At 44.8% G+C, this 20910-nt stretch overlaps 1 protein-coding gene across 1 annotated transcript in view; it reads right to left on the reverse strand.

Moving 5' to 3' along the window:
• The window catches only part of VPS35L (VPS35 endosomal protein sorting factor like), a 111808-nt gene that overhangs the window by 59156 nt on the left and 31742 nt on the right, over nt 1-20910 (reverse strand). The window contains exons 9-14 of the mRNA XM_014853441.3: nt 19408-19467; nt 13826-13922; nt 13080-13127; nt 11711-11804; nt 8033-8110; nt 7418-7540 (exon numbers count right to left, since the gene is read on the reverse strand). Coding sequence (XP_014708927.3) covers nt 7418-7540; nt 8033-8110; nt 11711-11804; nt 13080-13127; nt 13826-13922; nt 19408-19467 — 500 coding nt within the window. The remainder of the gene's footprint in view (nt 1-7417; nt 7541-8032; nt 8111-11710; nt 11805-13079; nt 13128-13825; nt 13923-19407; nt 19468-20910) is intronic.

The following is a 20910-nucleotide window of genomic DNA, read 5'->3' on the forward strand; positions in this document are numbered from 1 at the left end:
AGTCACTGCATTTGGAGATGGGGCTTTTAGAGACGTAATTAGTATTAAGTGAGGCCATAATCCAATAGGACTGGTGGCCTTATAAGTAGAGATGGAGAGACCAGGAGCACACACGCACAGAGAAAAGACCATGCACAGAGAAAGGACACAGTGAGAAGGCAGTGGTCTACAAGCCAAGGAGAGAGGCCTCATCAGAAGCCAACCCTGCTGGCACCTTGACCTTGGACTTCTAGCCTCCAGAACTAAGAGAAAATAAGTTTCTGTTGTTTAAGGCAGCCAGTCTGTCACGGCAGCCCGCTATGGTCTGAATGGCCACCCAGACCCCAAGGTGATGGTCTTTGGAGGTGGGCCTTTGGGAGGTGATTACGTCATGAGGGTGGAGCCCTCATGAATGGGATTAGGGCCCTTATAAAAGCAGCCCAAGAAAGCTCCCGTGTCCCCTCTGCTATATGAGGACACAGCATGAAGACAGCCGTCTAAGAACCAGGAAGCTGCGGTGTCCCCTCTGATATACGAGGACACACCAAGAAGAAAGCTGTCTAAGAACCAGGAAGTGGGCCCGCAATAGACACTGAATCTGCCAGCATTTTGATCTTGGACCTCCAGCCTCCAAAACAGTGAGAAATAAATTGCTGTTGTTTATAAGCCACCCAGTTCATGGTATTTTGATATAGTGGAACAAATATAGGTCCAGACTAATCACAGTGGTCTTGCTCCCCTTGTGAGTGGCGGGTTTAGACATGCGCACATGACCCATTTCTAGCTACTGAGATGGGGGCTTCGAGGAAAGATTTCCTTGTTCTTAAACAGGAACCCAAGGAACTGAAGACTTCCCCATCTTTCTGCCTCTGGATGCTGCCACATCTGGATGTGATGCCTGGAATGGCTGTAGCCACTTTGCTGCCATCTGGGGATGGCAGAGCAGAGAGACGGACAGAATCTGCCTGGCCCAGAGCCTGCACTTATTATTCAAGAGAACACACTGAATTATTTTTGGAGGGTCAGTTAGCTGTTTGTTCCTTGCAGCCAGAAGCGTCCCACCTGATGATAAAAATGACGATGTCAGAAACGGGTTCCCTAACCCACTCATGGTGTGTTTATCTTTGAAAACTCATTCTTGAAGACCAATATCGAAGTGGTTTCTGGGAAAAGCTGGGAAAAAGATATAATTATCACACTGATACTCCCCAAATAATCACTCATTCAACACCTACCTATGGAGCAACTTTAATGTACTGGCCAGTATTCTAGGCACTGGGGCCAGGACAGCAAGGACATCAGACAGAAATCCATGCCCTCGTGGGGCTTATTCTCTCTGTCCCATGCACACGCACACACACACATGCACAAACACAAATAAAAGAGGCATCTTGGCCCACCACTCCTGAAAAGATGAACTGGGGCAAATGCCAACATATGGACAAAACATTCTGGCCATTAAGACAAGACAAATGCTTTAAGTCCTCTTTTTCACAAGAGATGAATGCATTAAAAATGCATCCAAGAATGTAACTTGGGGGAAAAAAAAAGGCTGTGCTGTCAAAGAGGAAAATAGGAACACCCGCAAGCGTTCAGGGAGCCAAATGTTATGGTTCCCGGGAAGGGCTGTTAGAGGTTATTAACTTTTTTTCTGAGAAGTGACAGAATTGATTATCTTTGGCAAAAACAAGATGAACAATAGTTCAAACCAGACTATGATCGAAATAAACCTGCTGGCTGAGATAAACCATCAAAAAACTTGCAGCTCAGCATATTAGCTTGCAGACAGACAACAGAACTTGAAGATCCAGAAGAGTCATAAGGCCCATACATTTCATTTATTTATATGTTTAGTTTTTTAAATAAAAAGTATAAAAATAAGAAATGCTTATGGCGCAGAGTTCCAACTGTATTGCTGTGCACTAGGTAAGATGTGAATGCCTTCCCTCCCAACTCCCACTTCCTGGGCATCGCCGTGTCCACATTTTGTTTGTCTTTCCAGGCCTTTGTCTATGCCCTGTGAAGACACAGCTTTTGCTATAAAAGCTTGGTTTTTTTGCTTTTTGGGTTTTGTTTTGTTTTTTCTACAAAAATGGATACTTTTATACATTTTGGGTTGCAACTTGCCTTTTTAAGTTGAGAATCTATCATGGGTCTCCCGCCGCCTCCCACATCAGGAGGGAAAAGTACACCTCATTCTTTTTAATGCCTGAAGAATCCATAGCATGGCTATAACATCACTGTTCAAACTGCCTCTAAGTGATGGAAGTTTTAAAATGTTTTATTGTGAACCAATTATAGACTTATAAGAAACTGAAAAGATAGTAGAGAAGCCCTGGATGCCCATCACTGAGCTTCGCCCACTGGTGAACATCTTACATGACAACAGTGCATTGTCAAAGCCAGGAAACTGACACTGACATGATACAATGAACTAGACTATTTCCCCAGGTTTTATAGGCACCCTTTATTGTGGGGGGAAAGGCTATGTCTTCGTGACATTTCATTAACATAAGTGGATTTGTATAACCACCATCATATTTAACTATGATTTTTAAGGTTATCTCCAGAATAAGTATAGGAAAGAAAAAAGAAGTTGGGCCAACATCCTATTTCTGTTTCCTAAACCGAGATTACCTCACATGCAGCCCAGAGTGCTTACAGATTTTCACTTCTGCTTTTACTGAGTAACCTTCCAATCAGTGTTTACAAATACTGCTTCATAAAAAAGGAAATCAAATGCCATGCATGTCATATTCTCCTAGATGAAGCAGAAATGTAAAGGGTGGACAAAATCACAAACTAATCTTAAATGGTGACACCCTCTTCCCCCATACAGAGTTAATATGTTCACATCTTCAAGAAATAAAATACTTCAATGTGAATAGAAAGAAATTCTATACTGTAGGCATTAAAAGAATTTTTAATTTTCCACATTATTTCTCTTTCACTAGGGGTTTCTTGCCTAATTCAAAAGAGTGAAAATAACACACCTGCATGCGTGAGAGGGATTTATCAATGGCCAAGGCTGGTCTTAGACTGGCATTATTAGCCTACCCATGTTTTAGAGTGTTTACAGTGCAGTTTATAGTATGACCATTGGAGGAAGAGTCCCAAGAGTCGGTCTGTCAGGGCCTCTAAGTCCCACCCTGAGTGCAGCAGTTAACAGGAGTTTCCTAGAAAGAAAAAGTTTAGGAGTTGAGGGAACAAATCTGCTGGTTTCAGAGTTACCGCCAAAATGGCTACTCGGCTTTGACTCTTTCTAGTTGTGTGACTGAGCAAGTGTGTAGGCCACAGGGGCCAGAAGTCTAAGTCTGTAAGATGAGGATGATGACAATACCTCGCCTCGGGAAGCTGTGAGAGTGAATTAAGATGGCCCAGGAACTGACACAGAGCTGGGAACACCGTGAGCAGCACAAAGAGGTAACTGTGTTTAAGGCTCAGCAGCTTAGCCACATCTTCGACTCATTCCCCTCCTCCAACATTGTCCACATGCAACAGACTCACTCTGCCTTCTAAACACCTCCTGAAATGACTGAGGGCCACAGAATTTTCTTTTTTTTTGGTGAGGAAGATTCGCCCCGAGCTAACATCCATTGTCAATCCTCCTCTTTTTTTGCTTGAGGAAGATTCACCCTGAGCTAACATCTGTGCCAAGTTTCCTCTGCTTTGTATGTGGGATGCCTCCACAGCAAGGCTGATAAGTGGAGTAGGTCCACACCCAGGATCCGAACCCACAAACCCCGGGCCACCAAAGCAGAGTGCGCGGAACTTGAACCACTCGGCCACAGGGCCAGCCCCCACAGAACCTTACTAACAATAGGTATTTTTAATGTTAAGTGAGGGGAAAGCACCATAAAATTATACAGGAAAAAAATTCTCATCCACAAAACAAAATTAGAGAGAGACAGAGAGAAAGGAGAGAGAAGTATTAAAAAGGAAATGTACCAAAATGTTAAATATTGCCCAGTTATGGATGGCAGGATTTGAGGTGGCTAATTTTCTCCTTTTTATCTTTTCCAAATTCTTTCCAATGAAGATGTATTTTTATTAATAAATGTTTTCTGATTATGAAATTCTCTCCTATCCATTCTGTCTCTTCCTTTTCCCACAACTACCAACCAGTCCTCCTCTCTCTAACCAGTTCATCTGGGACGCCTCTACCAGTTTGATCTTCTCCAAGAGCCACTTTTTTCAAATCATTGCCCTGATCAGAAATCTTCCAGAGCTGCCTGGTCTCCATGATGTGAGGTTCCACAGACTCTGCAGCCTGGCCCAGCGCGACCCAGTCTGCTCCCCGTCAGTCTAATTTCTAACTCTCCTCCAGAAGGCTGGTCCCCTTACTATGCCTCTTAGCTGCCTCTGTTTGTACAGGTCCCTTCCCTCAGCTCTTCTTTTAGTGCTGCTGGAGGGGCCCCGGTTTATCTCCTGGCCTTAAGTCAGCTTAGGACCCCATGCACTCAGTGAGTTCTGTTAAGACCAAACACGACGACGGCAGCCACCCCCACTGCCTGGTGCCTACCATGCACCAGCCCCTGGCCATGCACAGACATGGGTTACCACAGTCACCTCATAACAGCCCTTCAAGGAAGCTTCTATTATTGGCCCCATTTTGTAGCTGATAAAACTGAGGCACAAAGAAGTCAAGCAGCCCAAGGCAACACAGCCCAAGTCTGAACCTAGCTCTGCCCCAGCCTCCACCACTTTCCTCTTCCCTCCTTCGACCTTCACAACCTGCATGGCCCAGCTTAGCAGGGGATCCCATGGGATTCCCTATCTGACAGGACCTGCCACGGACATCAGGGGTCAGGCCTTCCACTCTGTGCCTCCCACACCACCCCCAGCAAACAAAAACCTGCTGGAAACGATGAGAAGCTTACCAAGGGGTTCGTTTTCACTGCCCAAAAGCAGGTTTTGTGAAACGGTTGCTTTTTTCTGTGTAGAATGTCCCTGAAATGGGGGGCATAAATCTATTTTCTACTTAGGATAATTTTATTTTAAATTGTATAAGAGGGGAAAAAAATCCTGTCTTCAAACAACAACAAAAAAGCCTTTTTGAATAATCACTCCCTGATTTGGGGGGAGTAGGGGGGGAATTCTGGATTTCAATTTCTACCAGAAATTTCTATCAAAAATGTGTACATCACACATCTGTAGCTGAAGGCCTCTCTCCCTCCTCTCATGGAGACAGTTCTCCTTTCTGCTCTCTCGGGTACCTGCCCTATATATTACCAACCGCTGCAGCCAAACTCAACAGCCCCAGTTTGGGAGGTGTGGGCTTTTAAAGACACAAACAGCTCTAACTCCCCAGGTGACATATCCCAGCCACTGTCAAGAGCTTCTGGGCACCTATTGTCACCACATTTTCCACACCACCCTCCACACTGACATCAATTCCTCCTCATTCTGAAAATGATTTTTGCTTTTTTACAAGACACAGCAAGTCCCTTATTTAAGTGCCCCAAGAATCAGGGTTTATTATTATTCAGGTGACCTAATTTTTTTAATCACTTCTTCTAGCGCAATAATGATTTCCTAGAGTTTTACTCCCCAGGAAAGCTCTATTCCCAGCTTCTGCCATCCTCTGAGATTACTGGTGCTTAAAATAAAAGGAAGAAAGCCTTATGACATGTCCCTTTTGTTTTTAATCTGACTTTGCCTTTCATTAAAATAAGGAGAAAAAAAATAAGTGTTCTCATTTTCAATCACGTCTGTCCTGCTCATCCATCTCAACTACTCAGTCACACGGGTAGCGCAGCTCCCTCTGCACAGGCACGTTCGTGGTACCTCGTCCCAGGAGCCTGGGCCAGCGTGTGGCTACTGAGCCTCTGCTGAAGATCACAGAGAACGGTCGGCAAATTTTCAAACAATCTTCCATTTATGCTGACTTGATATAAAATCAATTTACTTAATGGTAAAAAAAAAATCACCTGAAATACAAGGTGTCCCTATTTTTCCCCTCATACTTTAGGATTCGGAAAAACAAAAATATAAGCCATGCATCATACTGGCTGAAAAGTTAGAAAATATAAGAAAAACAAATTAAGCCAAAATCTCACCCTCCAGCGATATTTCGTCACACCTCCTTCCCAATTCTCCCATGCAGATATAAACATCACATTTGCAATCCTGACGACTCAACAAACATTCAAGCACTAGGTGTGGGAAAATCCACTAAGTCCTGGAAAGGGACTGTCCTGTTTGATCTATGCCACAGACTAGAAAATAGGAATTATCATTGCTCCCATTTTACAGATGAAGAAAAAAGGCTCAGAGTGGTTAGGGACAAGTGACCTGACCCCTGCTTTATCCCCACACCTGTGAGCAGCAGAGCTGAGACAGACCCAGGCCCTGTGGCTCCAGAACCCAAACCTGAACACCAGGCCACACTACCACCACCACTGAGGACACACAGCAACATACGCAAGCTCCTTTTTCACTCAGCAGCATCTTGTGAACACCCTGATGTCAGTACATCCAGATCTTCACCCTGGGTCCCCATCATTTCAAATGACCCCATAACATTTCTCTCAATACCTAGACCATGACTTATCCCCTTCTGGTGGTTGTCTCCCATGTTGCACTAGCATGACCAAACCTATGTGTTTATGCACGCGTCCAATTATTTCTATTGGATATTCTTAAAAGTGGGATTGCTTAGTCAAAGTCATATCCTTTTTTCTCTTTCTTTAGGGCTGTCAATCTGTCTTTGCAGCTTCTGGGAAAAGAAGTTTGCTTTGCTCCATATATCCTTTTGTAGCAAGGCCCCGCTTCTCTTCCATAGAATAAACGCTCAACAACCAGAAGACACGGGAAGCTTCATCTATCACAGTTACTGTGACAACGTGGACTGGTGTTCTACTGAAACTGCTTCTCAGTCTTGGGGAAGAAAAAAAAGAGTAGGTCTGCTATGACTCAGACTTCACTTCAATGCCTGACAATGCTCCAAATAGACAAAAAGAAAAAAAAGGAATCTTAGAAAAGCAATTATATATCTGAGTTTCACTTCCTTCTACAAAATGGGGAAAATATTACCTGCTCTACCAACTTGATTAGATCATTATAAACAAAAAAGGAATGCATGAATGTCAGTGAAGAGGCAATGAAGCCTGTTGGCCCTGGAGTCAGACTCCGTGGGTTTGTGTCCAGTCACCACCACTTTCTAGCTGTGTGACCTTACTTACATAGGTATCTGGCCTCTCTAGGCCTCCACATCCCCCTCCCAGAGGTGTTAAACAAGCCAATCTAGCAAAAGTGCTGAGCAGAGAACCAGCCACAATGGTGAGCCCTCTAAAGGCTGTCCAGGATTGCTGTTGCTATAGCTGTTATGAATGAGCCCTGTTTAGTGAAGAGGTCATCATGACACTATACAGAGGAGAGAGGAGCCCCAGCATTTCCCCTCGGGGTGAACTTCGCTCTGAAGCCACCTGGCAGTTACCTCGGGGGCGTGGTAGGAAATGCACTGAAAGATCCAGTCCATGGCAGGCGAGTACAAGGGGAGGTAGGATGGAAGCTCCACTCCCTGGACCACCAGCTGGTTCTGGACCGTATCCCCATGAATCTACAGGAGACCAAATAAACACTTAGGAAAAGAAGGAGAGAGAAGTCACAGAATAAATGGAGCGTGCGTGCCTCACAGACTGTGCACACTTGTAAGCATTTGGATGGCCCTGAGAGAAATAGCCTGGGTTCTCAGGGTTTTTTTTTTAACTAGAAAAAAAACACACAGTTTCCCATGTCATCAAACTGAGCTGTTTTGGGAATGTGCACTGTGTAAAGAAGTAACTTGATAAAAATGGAGCCAGCAGATGCTAAGAAGAAAGACTTATCAGCTGGAGACGCTTCCTGTTAACACATGCACATTAATTCTCTCTGCTCGTTCAGTACAATCAACACATTTTAATTGTCCGTAACAGACGCTGGTGCAGTTTTCCAGGGTTTACACATTTAAAGAGCTTTAAGGCAATCTCAACTTGGAAAACCAACAGGGTTTTGTAAATTCACGATCATGTGACTGTTAGATCAATTAGCTGTTCTGATACTGTTCTCTTACCTGTTTGAAAGTGAGGAGGAAGTCAAAAAAGTTCTTATTTAGGCTTTCTTTGAGATGTGGAGCCACTTCCATTCCCACCTGCAGCCAAACAAAAGAAACGACCTCAATTATGGAAAAACAGGTTGCAAATAATATATACAGTATGATGTCATCTTTGTAAATTAAAAATATACACATAGACAGATATAGGCATTGAGAAGTCCAGAAAGTTACTTTTTATTCTTTTAGCTTCTCTGTTTTCTTATTCAATAAACATGGATTGCTTTTATAAGAAAAACCAGAGGAGCTATTTTTAATGAAAAAAGGGCAACATTTGCAGTTAATTGTCTTCGCAATTTCCCAAAGGTAACAAATGCCTTTCTGAACAGATGACTGAGGGAACAAATCAATATAGCACTAACGGAGGCATGGACTCCCAAGCTTGTGTGCACGATCTTCACTTCCTCTCAAAAAAATGATGAACACACATGTGGCTGTACTTAGTAAATGAAGCAAAAAGATTTTGGTATGTAAGAGGGTCAGCTGGGACTTCATTGCGGCGTTGTTAAAATAGATGGATTCATTCTTCGCTGGGCAGTCAGGGAAGCAGACTAATTTTAATATATTTTAAGCAATTTTATATAAAACAAGCATGAAGCGTAACAATGCTCTCGTCCATTGGCTCCTGCGTTCATTGGTTAAAAAACAGATTATAACATTTCCAGCTGAGAAAATTTGCTAATCATAGAAAAGGTGGCCAGAGCCCTGGGCTGGGATAGTAAAGTGAAGGTATGAGCTGCAGACAGGAGGCATGCGTTTAAAACAAAACGAAGCATTATAAGGTTCCTTAAACCGAGCTCCTCGCGTACACCTCAATTCCAAATTGCTGCCTTTATCACAAAAACAGCTTTGAAGGGAAGTTGCTTTTCTGAGACCTGGTTTTTTCCACTGGGGACAGATTTCAGCCATTCCCCGCTCCCTCCCCAGAGATCATGAAGATTAACGATCGTGATATTTTTCAGATGGCTGGGAAGAATGCTTCTGAGAAAAATTATGCGAGAACCATTGGGGCGTTAAACTCCGAAGGCGGCTCTAAAGCTGTAGGGGATGTTTCCAAGGGCAAGGCCGTAGATTAAAAAAATACTAACAACAAATGTCAGACCCAGTTCTACTGTGTTCTGATTATATTGTCTTTCCTTCCACTTAATCATATCGTAGAAAAGGCAGTAATTATCTGTTAGGTGACAGCAAAGAAAGGCCCAGTGGACAAGCCGTGGAGATGAGCTGAAGGGGCCCTGCCTTAGAAGAGGAGTTAATCACACTTTCCTTTAATACACAGCTTGGAGCTCCCCCTACGCCCTGCCCACTCACTCGCTTTTGCGTTTTGTTTCTCTCTTCCCATCAAGCCAAATGAGCAGCTTGCGAATCTGCTTGGGTTGAAAAGATTTCTACACAGAGCATCGTGAGTAGTGGCTCATGATTTCCATCTGCTGTTTCTGCCTGCCTGGCACTCATTCCCTGTTCCTGTTATCAGCAAACCGGATTTGTCTTTCGGGAATCAAACTCTCCTCTCGGACCATGAGATTTGTGGCAGAGCTGGACCCAGCCCACCCTGAGTTCCAGCCATGGGCACATGATCCAGGCTCAGTCAATAGGCCTAGCTCATCCCATGGCCACAGTGATTGGTCTATCGATAGACAAGCGACCCAAGAGATTCCACTGAGAATCGGCCCTGAGACTCTGACTGAAACGACTGGGGAGAAGGCACTCCCCTTCCACTGGAGTCCCTAAGTTGGGAGAATGGAAGCCTGGAGCTGCTGTGGGCCACCATATCGCAAGAGCGAGCCAGAGAATGAAGTCAACCAGAGGAGAGCAGAGCTGAGCCATGAGGAAGGAACAATTCTTGACAATGCTCTAAGACCCTGGATCCAGCCATGCCTGCACTACCCCTAGACTCTTCAGAGCCAATAAATCCCTCTTAAAGTAGTATGAGTGGCCTTTTGCTACTTGCAAACTGGAAGAATCCTTACTCTTATTCTTTTTATGTAAAAAAATTTTTAGAAACTAAAATTTTTATAGGTCTGCTCCATGATAGACACTGCCTGGACTGACAGAAATCATTTCAGCACATTTCCCCACCAGTCTTCCTGGGACGGGTCTGCCATCTCTCCTCACTGTCACCAAGTTTTAAAGTTGCATCTGCCATTCAAAGGCACTTTACAGGCAACAAACATTATCTCCTCCCTAACTTGTATATCTGACATCAAACTTTAAAACTGAACATGATTGTGAGCAATGGGCATTTCCTCCCTCTTTCTGATTTCTCTAATAACCAGAATCATCTTCATAAGACACATGGTAACTCTAAATCTTTATTACTCCATTATTCAACTGATGTCTAGGCGAGTCCAAAGAATTTGCTCTGTTCTAGAAGAGGAAAGGCAGTAGTGTGCGAATGTGCAAACGAGGACACACAGGACCCAGCAGTGCTCTGCGCACAGTAGGCCCTCAGCCAACACTGACTCGGAACGAGTATTCAGGCTGCGATAGATTCCAGAGCTGAAGCTCCAGGAAACATACCTGATATTCCCGCATGAAAAGACACCCCAAGTTAGAAGCAGACGGCAGCGCCCACACACCTTGGCCTCGGTCACAGAGTAGGTCACCCTTAAATGTCAGACTCTTTCTTTCATTCTCGTCTATCATGGAAAAGATCTTTAAAAAGTGCCCTTCGTGAGGATGTCTGCTGTTCACTGAGGGCGATGACTGATTTCTTTGTGACACAGACCACGGGGCTTCTGTCGTTTGCTAGATGTCACGTAAAAGAAGCCAATGAAAGGATACTGGTTCTTGCCTTCTGATTTAATGATGTGAGTAATCCCTAGTGGGGAGCAGGGAGTCTAACCGCACGTGGCTTTGTCCTCAAGGAAGTCTGGGTTCTTCAGGACCCTTTGGAAGAAGGGCAATGAGCCCCCTGTAAAGGGGAAAGAAGCTGACGGGCCTAGCAAGGAGGCTCCATTGAAAGCTGATGGAGGCAAAGCCCCCACACAAGTTCAAGAAAAACCACCGATAACTCCATGGGTTGCATTCTTCACAAATGAAAAACTAACAGCTCTTCACGGTGCTTTAAAGGAGAGAAAGGTCGAGTGACTTACAACCAGGACTGCCTTACACAAGAGAGCAGCCGTGAAGACAGGCCTGCGCCCTCCGAGGCAGGCTACACAGACCCTGACGCCTGTCACCGCAAGGAGCACCGCTCCAGCCAGACAGCCCGCACCGACTGCTCTCTGAGCGACCCTTTAATATGAGGACGGAGAAACTAACCAAGCGACCACATTCAAGGCAAAGGGAAAGCATGTTTCAAGTCAATGAAAAGCAAACCATTAGCTGAAAGGCCTTGGGAGTCTCCTTCCCAGCAAGAACGGAGGAACAATTAATTCTGAAAACCAGTTCATTTGTAAGACAACGACCTTACAGGCCTCCAATTAGACTTACGGTAAGTGGGTCTACTTTAAAATTAATTTTTAAAAGAAATCCTACAGCTCTGCTTTCTGTGGAAGAGCCGTGTTCTAAAATTAGAAGCTAATAAAGTCCTTCTTCCAGTGACTTGTGAGGTGGTGGTGAAGGAGAAGCCTCGGGAACATTTAAGGAAACAGGGAACTGCCACGTCTGGGAGCACAGCAACGCGACACGGCCTACCCGGCAGAGGTAGGCCCGGGCATACACCGACACCAGCGGGTCCCCGATCCCTCGAATCATGCATGTCAATCGGGGCAGACATTCCGAAATCCCCCTGTTAGAAACAAAAAGACAGCAGCATTACACCCCTGTGACAGCTCCCTGTTCTTTTTAAAATAAACATAAAGCTAAACTTCCTAAATTTAGGGGGAAAAAAATCAAGTTTCAGGAATAACCAAGGTCAAAGTTTCCGAGTTTTCTAAGGCTACATAACAAGAGTCTTTCTCTCTAGACACGATTCATTCACGGAATGGTTTCTTCCACCTTTACTATCTGCTCAGAGCTGGAGTCTAACCTTTACTTTTTTCCTGCTGGAGGTCACATTTATTCTATTAACTTAGCAGTTTTTGTTTTCCAGGGATTGTCCATGGGCTGCATATTCTCACCGATCCGTGTTCCTGTGACACTGATCTGCTGTCCTGTGCCCCGCCCCTTCCTAGCACCGGACACCTAGCCCCTGAGCCGGCATCAGGAATCTGTCAACGTGAACTCTGATTTATTCCTCCCGAGACACAGGACCTTCCTCTGCCTCAGGCATTATCCTGCCCCAACCGGGAGGGGGAAATAACTGTTCCTGCAGCACGAGTGTTATCCCTCCAAACGACCCCAGCCAGCCCCAGATCCCAGTCACACACTAAGTCCTACCAAAGGACTCGTGAGTCAGCCCAGGCCTTCGGGGAGTTCGCCATCTAGCTGCCACCCGACACGACTCAGCGTTTCACTGGTTCTGCAGAAAGGAGATCTGGTTTCCCTAGGCTCTGTGAACGCCTCTCAAAACAATGTCAGAGGTGACCCACGGTAGAACGGGGACCAGGGGCAAAGACTTGTGCTCTGACATCATCGTCATCGTCATCATCGTGGACGCAGCAGCAAACACTGAGCATGGGCGCACTGCATGGCAGGTGCTGCTCTCAGTGCAGTGCATGTGGCTACCGGACTCTCCCAGACCTCTTCTTAGGGCCTTGTTCTCAGAGGAGGAGACCGAGGGTCAGAGATGCTAAATGACTTGCTCAAGACCACACAGCTAGTAATGGCAGAGCCAGGACTCAAATCCAGCCAAGCTGCTGTCTCATGAGCAACTCAACCAACCTCTCCTAGCTTGAGTTGTCTTCTCTAGAAAACAGGGATTAAAATGTTCTCTCTACTTCATTAAGTTTTCATTTGAATTAAATGAGAAAATGCATGGAAGGTGCTTGGCACCAGATCTGTTACACGCTAAGTACCCAAAGAATGATGGCCACTATTATACTGACATTAGTGTGTGCTGCGTGTGTGTGTGTGTGAGACACTTTTTGGAAATATTACAGTTCTAGACATTTCAGAGGCTTACGTTTTGGAGAGGAACTTGTTACACTTCAGAATGGATGCTTCCACATAACTACAAAAACATTCAGGTAAGGAAGATATTTTCCAGACAGGCTGTTCCCTACGGGAAAAGACTAAACTGTTCATGAACAGAACTAGGCGTGTCTTCAGGAGAGGGGGCCACGATGGCTCTCAACAACCCAGAGAACTGAGTTAGCTAGTGGCTTGTGGTTTCTATATTTGGGTCTCAAGGTTTCATACACACTTACAATAAAATTTGGAAAATGTTACATGCTGATTCATGGTTGCACGCTGAAATTTAAGCTGGGTTTTGAGCATTTCCAACCAAGGCTTTATGAGGAAAGAACACACTTCAGGTAACTACGATTTGCTGTGTGCATGAGTCGCCTTCTCTGTCCTTCAGTACCGGCATTTGTGCACAGAAGCCTGACCTTGTTCCTTTCAAGTTGTCAGAAACAGACAACACAAAGATGAAGCACTTCAACTGAGAGGATTAATGTGAGAATGTTCCTCAAGGGAACAAAAGCCTTGTACATGGCATCATATTCAAAATAAAAAAAGCAGAGAACCCTTTGGAGAGAACAAGAGTGTACAGGCTCCCACAGTGCGGCCAGCCGGGTATTTTCAGGCTAGCAACCGTGACGGCACCGAATTTTCAACAGGAATTTCAGGGTGCCCATCACATGGCTTCTGTTAACAGCACAACCCTTTCAAGCCTATCTTTAAAGGCATCAGACAAAAAAAGGATACAATCTCGGAATGAGTTCCCTGATGGAAGCGATCTTGAAAAACCAATTTAAGCACGTTTCTTTGGCCGTGTCATTTACATTCTCTGGAGAGAAGTGATCTGTAATACAAAAATAACATCCGTCAGCCCTCCCAATTCTCGGGATCTGTTTCAGCTGCCATGAGTCCTGGGATAGGAAAAGGTTACAATGGAGCAGAAGAAGGAGTGGGGTACCCAGAACTTCCATCTCTTTCCTTCCAAATATCATTATTATTATTAGGAAACAATTGGTGACAATGAGAGCTTACACACAGAGGCCTTCGAAGTGCCAGGCGCTGTTCAGAGTGCTTTACAGACGTCAGCTCACCTCCTTCCCCACCACAGCCCTCCGAAGTATCTACTTTTATTACCCTCTTTTATGGACACAGACACCAAGCCCCAGAGAAGTTTAGTAACTTGCCCTGGGCACACAGCAAACAAATATAAGAGCTAGAATTCAACTCAGGCAGTCTGACTTCAGAGCCTACATTCTTAGCCACTGCCTCTAATATAATCCAGAGGTCTTGGTGTACCCACCAGTAACTATAGTGATATAATTGAGAATCCCAGATGCTTTAGGAACCTGCAACTCTAACATAAAATGTGAAGGAAGCTTGTGCTCCAAATATCACATGGGCCAGAGGTGAAGGTAAACCAAGGCCCCGAGGCCAGAAACTAGCCAGAGTTAGGGTGTCAGCTCAATACTGGCTCTAAGACTTGAGTAGTGCCAAAAATGCCAGTTTCAACCATTATCTGTTCTCTTCCTCTTTAATCAGAGAATTCTCACTTTTTTGCTGGGCATATGGCCATCCTTGCAGCTAGGTGTGGCCAAGCGGCCAAGCTCTGGTCCCAGGATATAAACAGAAGTACAACTTCTAAGAAATAGCTTTAAGGAACGGGGCTTGACCTCTTTCACTCCTTCTTGCTGCCTGGAATGCAGATACGATGGCTGGAACCTCCACAATCATCTTGAATCATGAGAGCAAGAGAGAAGTCAGGATCCTGGGCACCACGGGCTGGCTGCCCCACCAGCCCTGACCTTCTTTGTTGTCATTTGGAGCTTCCTAACACTGGCAACCAAGCTTAATCTTTATGTACATCTTAATAAGGAATGGAAGAGAGTACAGAAAAATGAAAAAACAAACAAAAACTCTCATCAACACCAAGAAGGCCACTGTGGCACCCTCGCACGGAAATGATTTTTTCTACGTGATTTCCATACAGACTGGAGCCCGATCCCAGCACGGGACGTGCCTCACACATTTAGGATTCGATCAAAAAGGGAGAAGTTCATTACTTTAAAAGACCCAAGTGAATGTCAGCCCGGTGGCTCTCATGTTGTGCAGGGGGTCATTTTTCGTTCCTGATTCTGCTTTCTGCTACTTGGTGGCACAAAAGAAAGGTCATCAAAATTCCTAGGGAATCAGCAAAAAGATAAACCCCTAGGTACCTCACCAGCAGAGAAAAGGCACTAATCACAACTGCAGATATTTTGGAATTGCAATCTCAAGTATTTATCTATTTTTGGATGTTCTAGCCTGCTTCATTCATTCCAGAATTATTCACTTGCCATTTTCAAAGGGAAGGGAAATTACCATTTTCCCTTTCCTGGCCTAAACCCGGGCACTTAAAGTAAGTTTTTTCAAGTTCCAAGAGACCCAGACAGGAAAAGATAAGGGTTATTCTTAAATTCACTTGTTAATCTTGCCTTGTGGAACAGGGAGGGGCGGGGTTAACTTCCCTTCGTATGACTGAATCGTGAGACTTGAAACCCAAAACAAAAACAAGTCTCTGAGGTCATCTAATAAAATCCCTCACTTTCCAGCTGAGGGAACAGAGGTTCAGCAAAGGGTGGGACCATCGGGATTCAGGTTGCTGAAGAGAGCTGGGAATCACAGGAAAGGCAAGCCACCACACGTATGCATATGGACTGCAAGCCACACAGTAATCTGCATGCACCAACACACAGGCTGCTGGCTTTCCTTCCAGCTCGAGAGACGATGTAGGAAAAGGACTACGTTATGCAGGTAAAGTCTTTCAGCAAACTAAATATTCTACTCCTTTACTTCACTTGCTCAATGCAAATGTTTTAAGAACCAACTAAAGGTACTATTCCAGGCCCTGAAGAGGTAACAGTACATCAGACAGACTCTGTCCTCGTGAAGTTTACACGGGGGGAAAAAACGTAATCAACAGGGAAAAGAATAAGCAAGGAAACAAACAAGACAATATCCAATAACGGTCAACACCATTAAAGATACAAAAGTAGGTATTAGAATAGAGGGTGACTTGAGTTGCGGGGGTTCATTAGATAGGGTGGTCAGAGAAGGCTCCTGCAGAGGTGACATTTGAGCTGATCCCCCAATTACAAAAAGGAGCCAGCCGTGCATAGATGTGGAGGAAACGTATTTCCAGAAAGAGGAAACAGCAAGTGCAAAGGCCCTGCAGTAAGTATGACCTCTGCTATGGTCAAAGAGCAGGAACGTGGTGAGCAGGAAGGGGAGAAGCAGGTATCACAAACCAGGTTACACAGGGCTGCCACCTTGGTGAGAGTTCTTCTAAGTGTACGGGAACTCCACGAGTTTCTGAACAGAGGGATGGCATGACGTGACACAACATGATTTATACTCTAGCCCTTGGGCTGCTACATGGAAAATGAACTCAGAATTTGGAAATTAACTCTGAAGAGATTTCAGTGTGACAAAGAGCAGAGATTTTTCCTTCTAGTTCTCACTTATTTTTCTTGTACGGTGCTTCTTTTCCAACCCTGAACTTCTGTGGATATGTTAGGAGGAGAGAAGGGACCACTTGCCAAGTCTCTGCCCCAGCGGTGAGAGGTCTCTTCACATAACAGTGCTTATAGGGCTGTCACGTCATCTTAGCACGTGCCTGAAAGGCCAGGTCAGTCAAGGACGCTGCTCCCCCACATGCAGCCTCCGTCAGCCGTGGGACAAAGCTGAAGAAGGGAATGCCCACAGCTGACGATGAGAACGACGACTCAATAACCCACATCGCTTCTCCCAAGATAGAAATGAAGTTACTTATCACTTGGAGTGGGTGGTCTCTGTACACATACGCTGGACTAAGAAACGTGGGCAAATTCCCACATCTCGCAGTGCGTACTTTCCGTGAACCCACAGGACACGTATCTTTCTAAACTCCTAAGAACTCCACCTGAGTTGAGGCTCCTGAAGGTAAAAGGCTCAAAGACGAAATTCACCAGTCAGAACCTGATTCAAGCGGACAGAATGAGTGCACAAGCCAACAGATTTCTCTCTAAACCTAATTTCTTTAGGCAGAATTCCGCACGGATTTCAAAAGCTCTCCTCATAATTATTAAGAATCATCCCCAAGACAGCTGACATTTCTGAGAAGAGTCTGCCCCTTTCTCTTTCAGGTTCTTGGAACCAGACGTAACACGTAGTAGATGAAGATTTTAACTGAAAGGGGAAAAAGAATGAAGAAGTTATTTTCAAGAAAACAAAAGCCAGATTTGCAGCGCTCAGGGTGAAAAACAGAAGCGGGAGAGTGAAGAACTTTCGTGATGGAAGTGCTATTAGTATACTTCGACAAGAACTGGAAGGGAATATGAAAATAGCCTTTTCTAGTTTAGGCAGGGAGCAAGTTATTAGTCATTTTTCCTTCATTGGTCCTAAAATGTTGTTTGTAACTAAACTAGTGAAAATTAGGAAGAAGGAAAATGATTGCACTGGATGCAAACTCAAATGCCCCTGGGGGCCAGGCAAGTAACAGAAAGATTTTTAAGCAGGTAGACATACAACAGTAGGGAGAAGCAGCACCTGTACCAAAAGGCCAAATACCACTGCAGCCAAAGAAAACACCGATTTGAAACGGGTTAATTCCACCTACAGGCTGAGAGTTCACTGCTGCTGACAGAGCACATGGAATACCAGCTGGCAAGTGTACAATAAACACACCCGGACTTCCCAAAGCCTTAAGCCGACACAGAGGGCCCCTGCTCTCTGATGGCCCCTGCCTACCTTTCCAGGCTCACGGGTTCCCAGTCTCGAGAAGCCTAGAACATGGGAGGAGCTGCTAAAAACCTCACAGGTGTGATGTGGTGGGGGGGCGATTTAGAGCAACACCGTTCAATAGAAATAGCATGTGAGCCCCGTTCAAAAAGGGAAAACAAAACAGGTGAAATTTTAATAATATACTTCATTTAACCCAATTTATCCAAAATATCATTTCAACATGTAGTCAATATAAAAAAAATTACTAGTGAGATACTTTATGGTCTTTTATTTGTGTTAAGTCTCTGAAATCCAGTGTATTTTTTAATACTCATAGCACATCTCAGTTTGGACTGGAAGCTCTCAAGCGTTCAAGAGCCCCACGTGACCGGGCCGCCATATTGGACAGCGCAGGTCCAGCGCTAAGAGCAAAGGCTCTCCACAGCTGGCAGCAGGACCATAGGCAAGCCCCTGACTCCCCCACAGGGGGTGGGCCCATCTATAATGAGACAAGATGATTCCTAAGAGCTGTGCTGGCCCTAAAGGTCTGTAGAGTTCTCTCTCTTTCTTTCTGAGAAACAGGAGTATTAAATAGTTTTCAAAACACAGACACATACACACATACATACGCATACGTAGATGGGCAAAAGAAAGAATGAATGAATGAACAGGGGTCAAATTATGGGTCACTATTGCTGATGCCATCAGCTGAGTAGGAGCAGGAGGCTGCAGGATAACGTTTCCTACAGCAGCGCTGGGAACTTGAAGGGAGGGCTAAAAGGAAAAGGAAGCTGCTGCCGAGAGTTCCATGTGGCCAGACACATCATCGTCATTTATATGACAAATGAAATTCATAATCTGGTTGTCCCATTATAAGCGCCTGAGAACTTGAAATTGATTGGCAATAAATTTCATGCAAACATCACTTGGGCAAAGACTGCAGATTCAAAGCATCTGTTGTTATTGATTTATTTGACATTGTTCTTTAATATATACAAAGTTGGTTTTTTAAAGCATTTTCTTCTTAGGAAAGCTATGCAGGGACAATATTAAAATGTCAAGCAGCAGGGGCTGGCCCCGTGGCCAAGTGGTTGAGTTCGCGCGCTCCGCTGCAGGCGGCCCAGTGTTTCGTCGGTTCGAATCCTGGGCGCGGACATGGCACTGCTCATCAGACCACGCTGAGGCAGTGTCCCACATGCCACAACTAGAAGGACCCACAACTAAGAATATGCAACTATGTACCTGGGGGCTTTGGGGAGAAAAAGGAAAAAAATAAAATCTTTAAAAAAAAAAAAAATGTCAAGCAGCAGAGGACATCAAGTTGGTGTGAAACTTCAGCTGAATCTAATGATAATATATTTTCATTCTTGTGGATTCAAATGACTTGCCCAAATTCCTAGCCGGGGTGTTTGAAAACCTTCTAATGCTTTTAGAAGACTGAGACGATCAGAAATCTGGCAAGGTGTTTCTTTTACTTTTAATACCAAAAATAAACAACTTTATATTGGGTCTCAATAAATCCTGACTTGATATAAACCTTCCAATCCTGACGCCAGGGCAGAACGAAACCCAGGCAACAGCTATGACATTACCTGGTAAGACGCTGCGGTTATCCACACACATGGAGAAGATGCGCTCGTACACCAGCTTTCCTGGGGAGAAAAGGACAGATGGTCATGCTCTTCAGGAGCAAACAGTAAATAAACGTTTGTTAATTAGGGACAGAGATGGCGAGCGCTCATACAAGCTTTAACTTGCGATAGTATGCCACCACCTAGTGGGACACATTTTAAGCCACGTTTCTTTTGCTTTCGTTTTTAATAGAAGAAGGGACTTTTACTCTCTGTGAGAGGCAGGAAAGTGATTCTCCTCCCGTTAGAGTCTTAACTGAAACCTGGGGCTAAAGGAGCCTCAGGCAGCTCCATCCACGCAATGGAGAACGGTCCAGCTCATACTCTAGCCAGAGGCTGTGAACGGGCAGCCTGAGGGCTGAATCCAGCCAGTGATCCGTTTTCTTTGGTCCACAACACAGCGGCCAACAAAGTGTTTTAACATTTTTTTGAGTTAGCTGCCAACACACAGAAACTGGGAGAATTCACATTAAAAACTGGATTTCCTGCGTCTTCACATACTATGTGCCAAAAACGGCCCATATCCCTATAGGATAAAAATGAGCTAGAACAGACTAGTAGCTGCCCCTGAAATGGCAAATATACTATTCAGTTTGCCACAGTCTCCACTGATCCCTACTACCTCTCATCAACAACCTGCTTCACTTATTTATGTGATTCACCTGGTCCTAGAAGCATTGTGATTTGAGATTTGATACAATGCAAGTTGTACGAGGGCAGAGATTTGTGTGTTTTGTCCGCTGACACATCCCCAGGACTAGATCAGTGCCTGGCATATAGTGGGCGCTTAATCTTTGCTGGATGGATAGGTGAACATATTCTAGGTTGTGTGGGTCACAGGTCACTATCGCAACTCCTCAACTCTACAGTTGTAGCTCAAAAGCAGCCACAGACAAAAGTCAATACATGAATGTGGTTGTGTTCCAGGAAAACTTTATTTCCAAAAATAAGTGGGCAGTCTGGACTTGGTTTACAGGCTAACCCCTAACCTAGCACAAAAAGATTTATTCTGTGCACATATTTTGGAAAATGCTATCAATATTCAAGGGATAAAAATTATAGTTCCATTCATTTCTGGATCCTCCCAAATCACCTTTCATGTCAAAAGTATTTCCCTGTGCTCATCTTTCCCCCCATAACCCCATCACTCAGGGCAGTGAAGAACCTTACACCTTGTCCACACAGGGAAAAAGAGACAGGACGGTTATAAGGACCATTTCTGGTCAAAGAACGTAAGATCCAGTGACATCATCAAGAGACAACATGATGCCAGAATTATGTGCAGGAAGCCAGCCAAGCAAAGAGGAGCCACACAGGCCTCTCCCCTAGTGTGGACCACTTCCATTACCATCACGTCAAGACACCTGTTGCAAACGTACATTCCTGGGGCCCCCTCAGAGATAGTGGAAAAGAGGATCTTGCGGGGTGAGGACTAGGAATATGAATTTTGAATAACTGTGCTGG

This window comes from Equus asinus, chromosome 14 (genome assembly GCF_041296235.1).
Source record: "Equus asinus isolate D_3611 breed Donkey chromosome 14, EquAss-T2T_v2, whole genome shotgun sequence".
Classification (NCBI taxonomy): domain Eukaryota; kingdom Metazoa; phylum Chordata; class Mammalia; order Perissodactyla; family Equidae; genus Equus; species Equus asinus.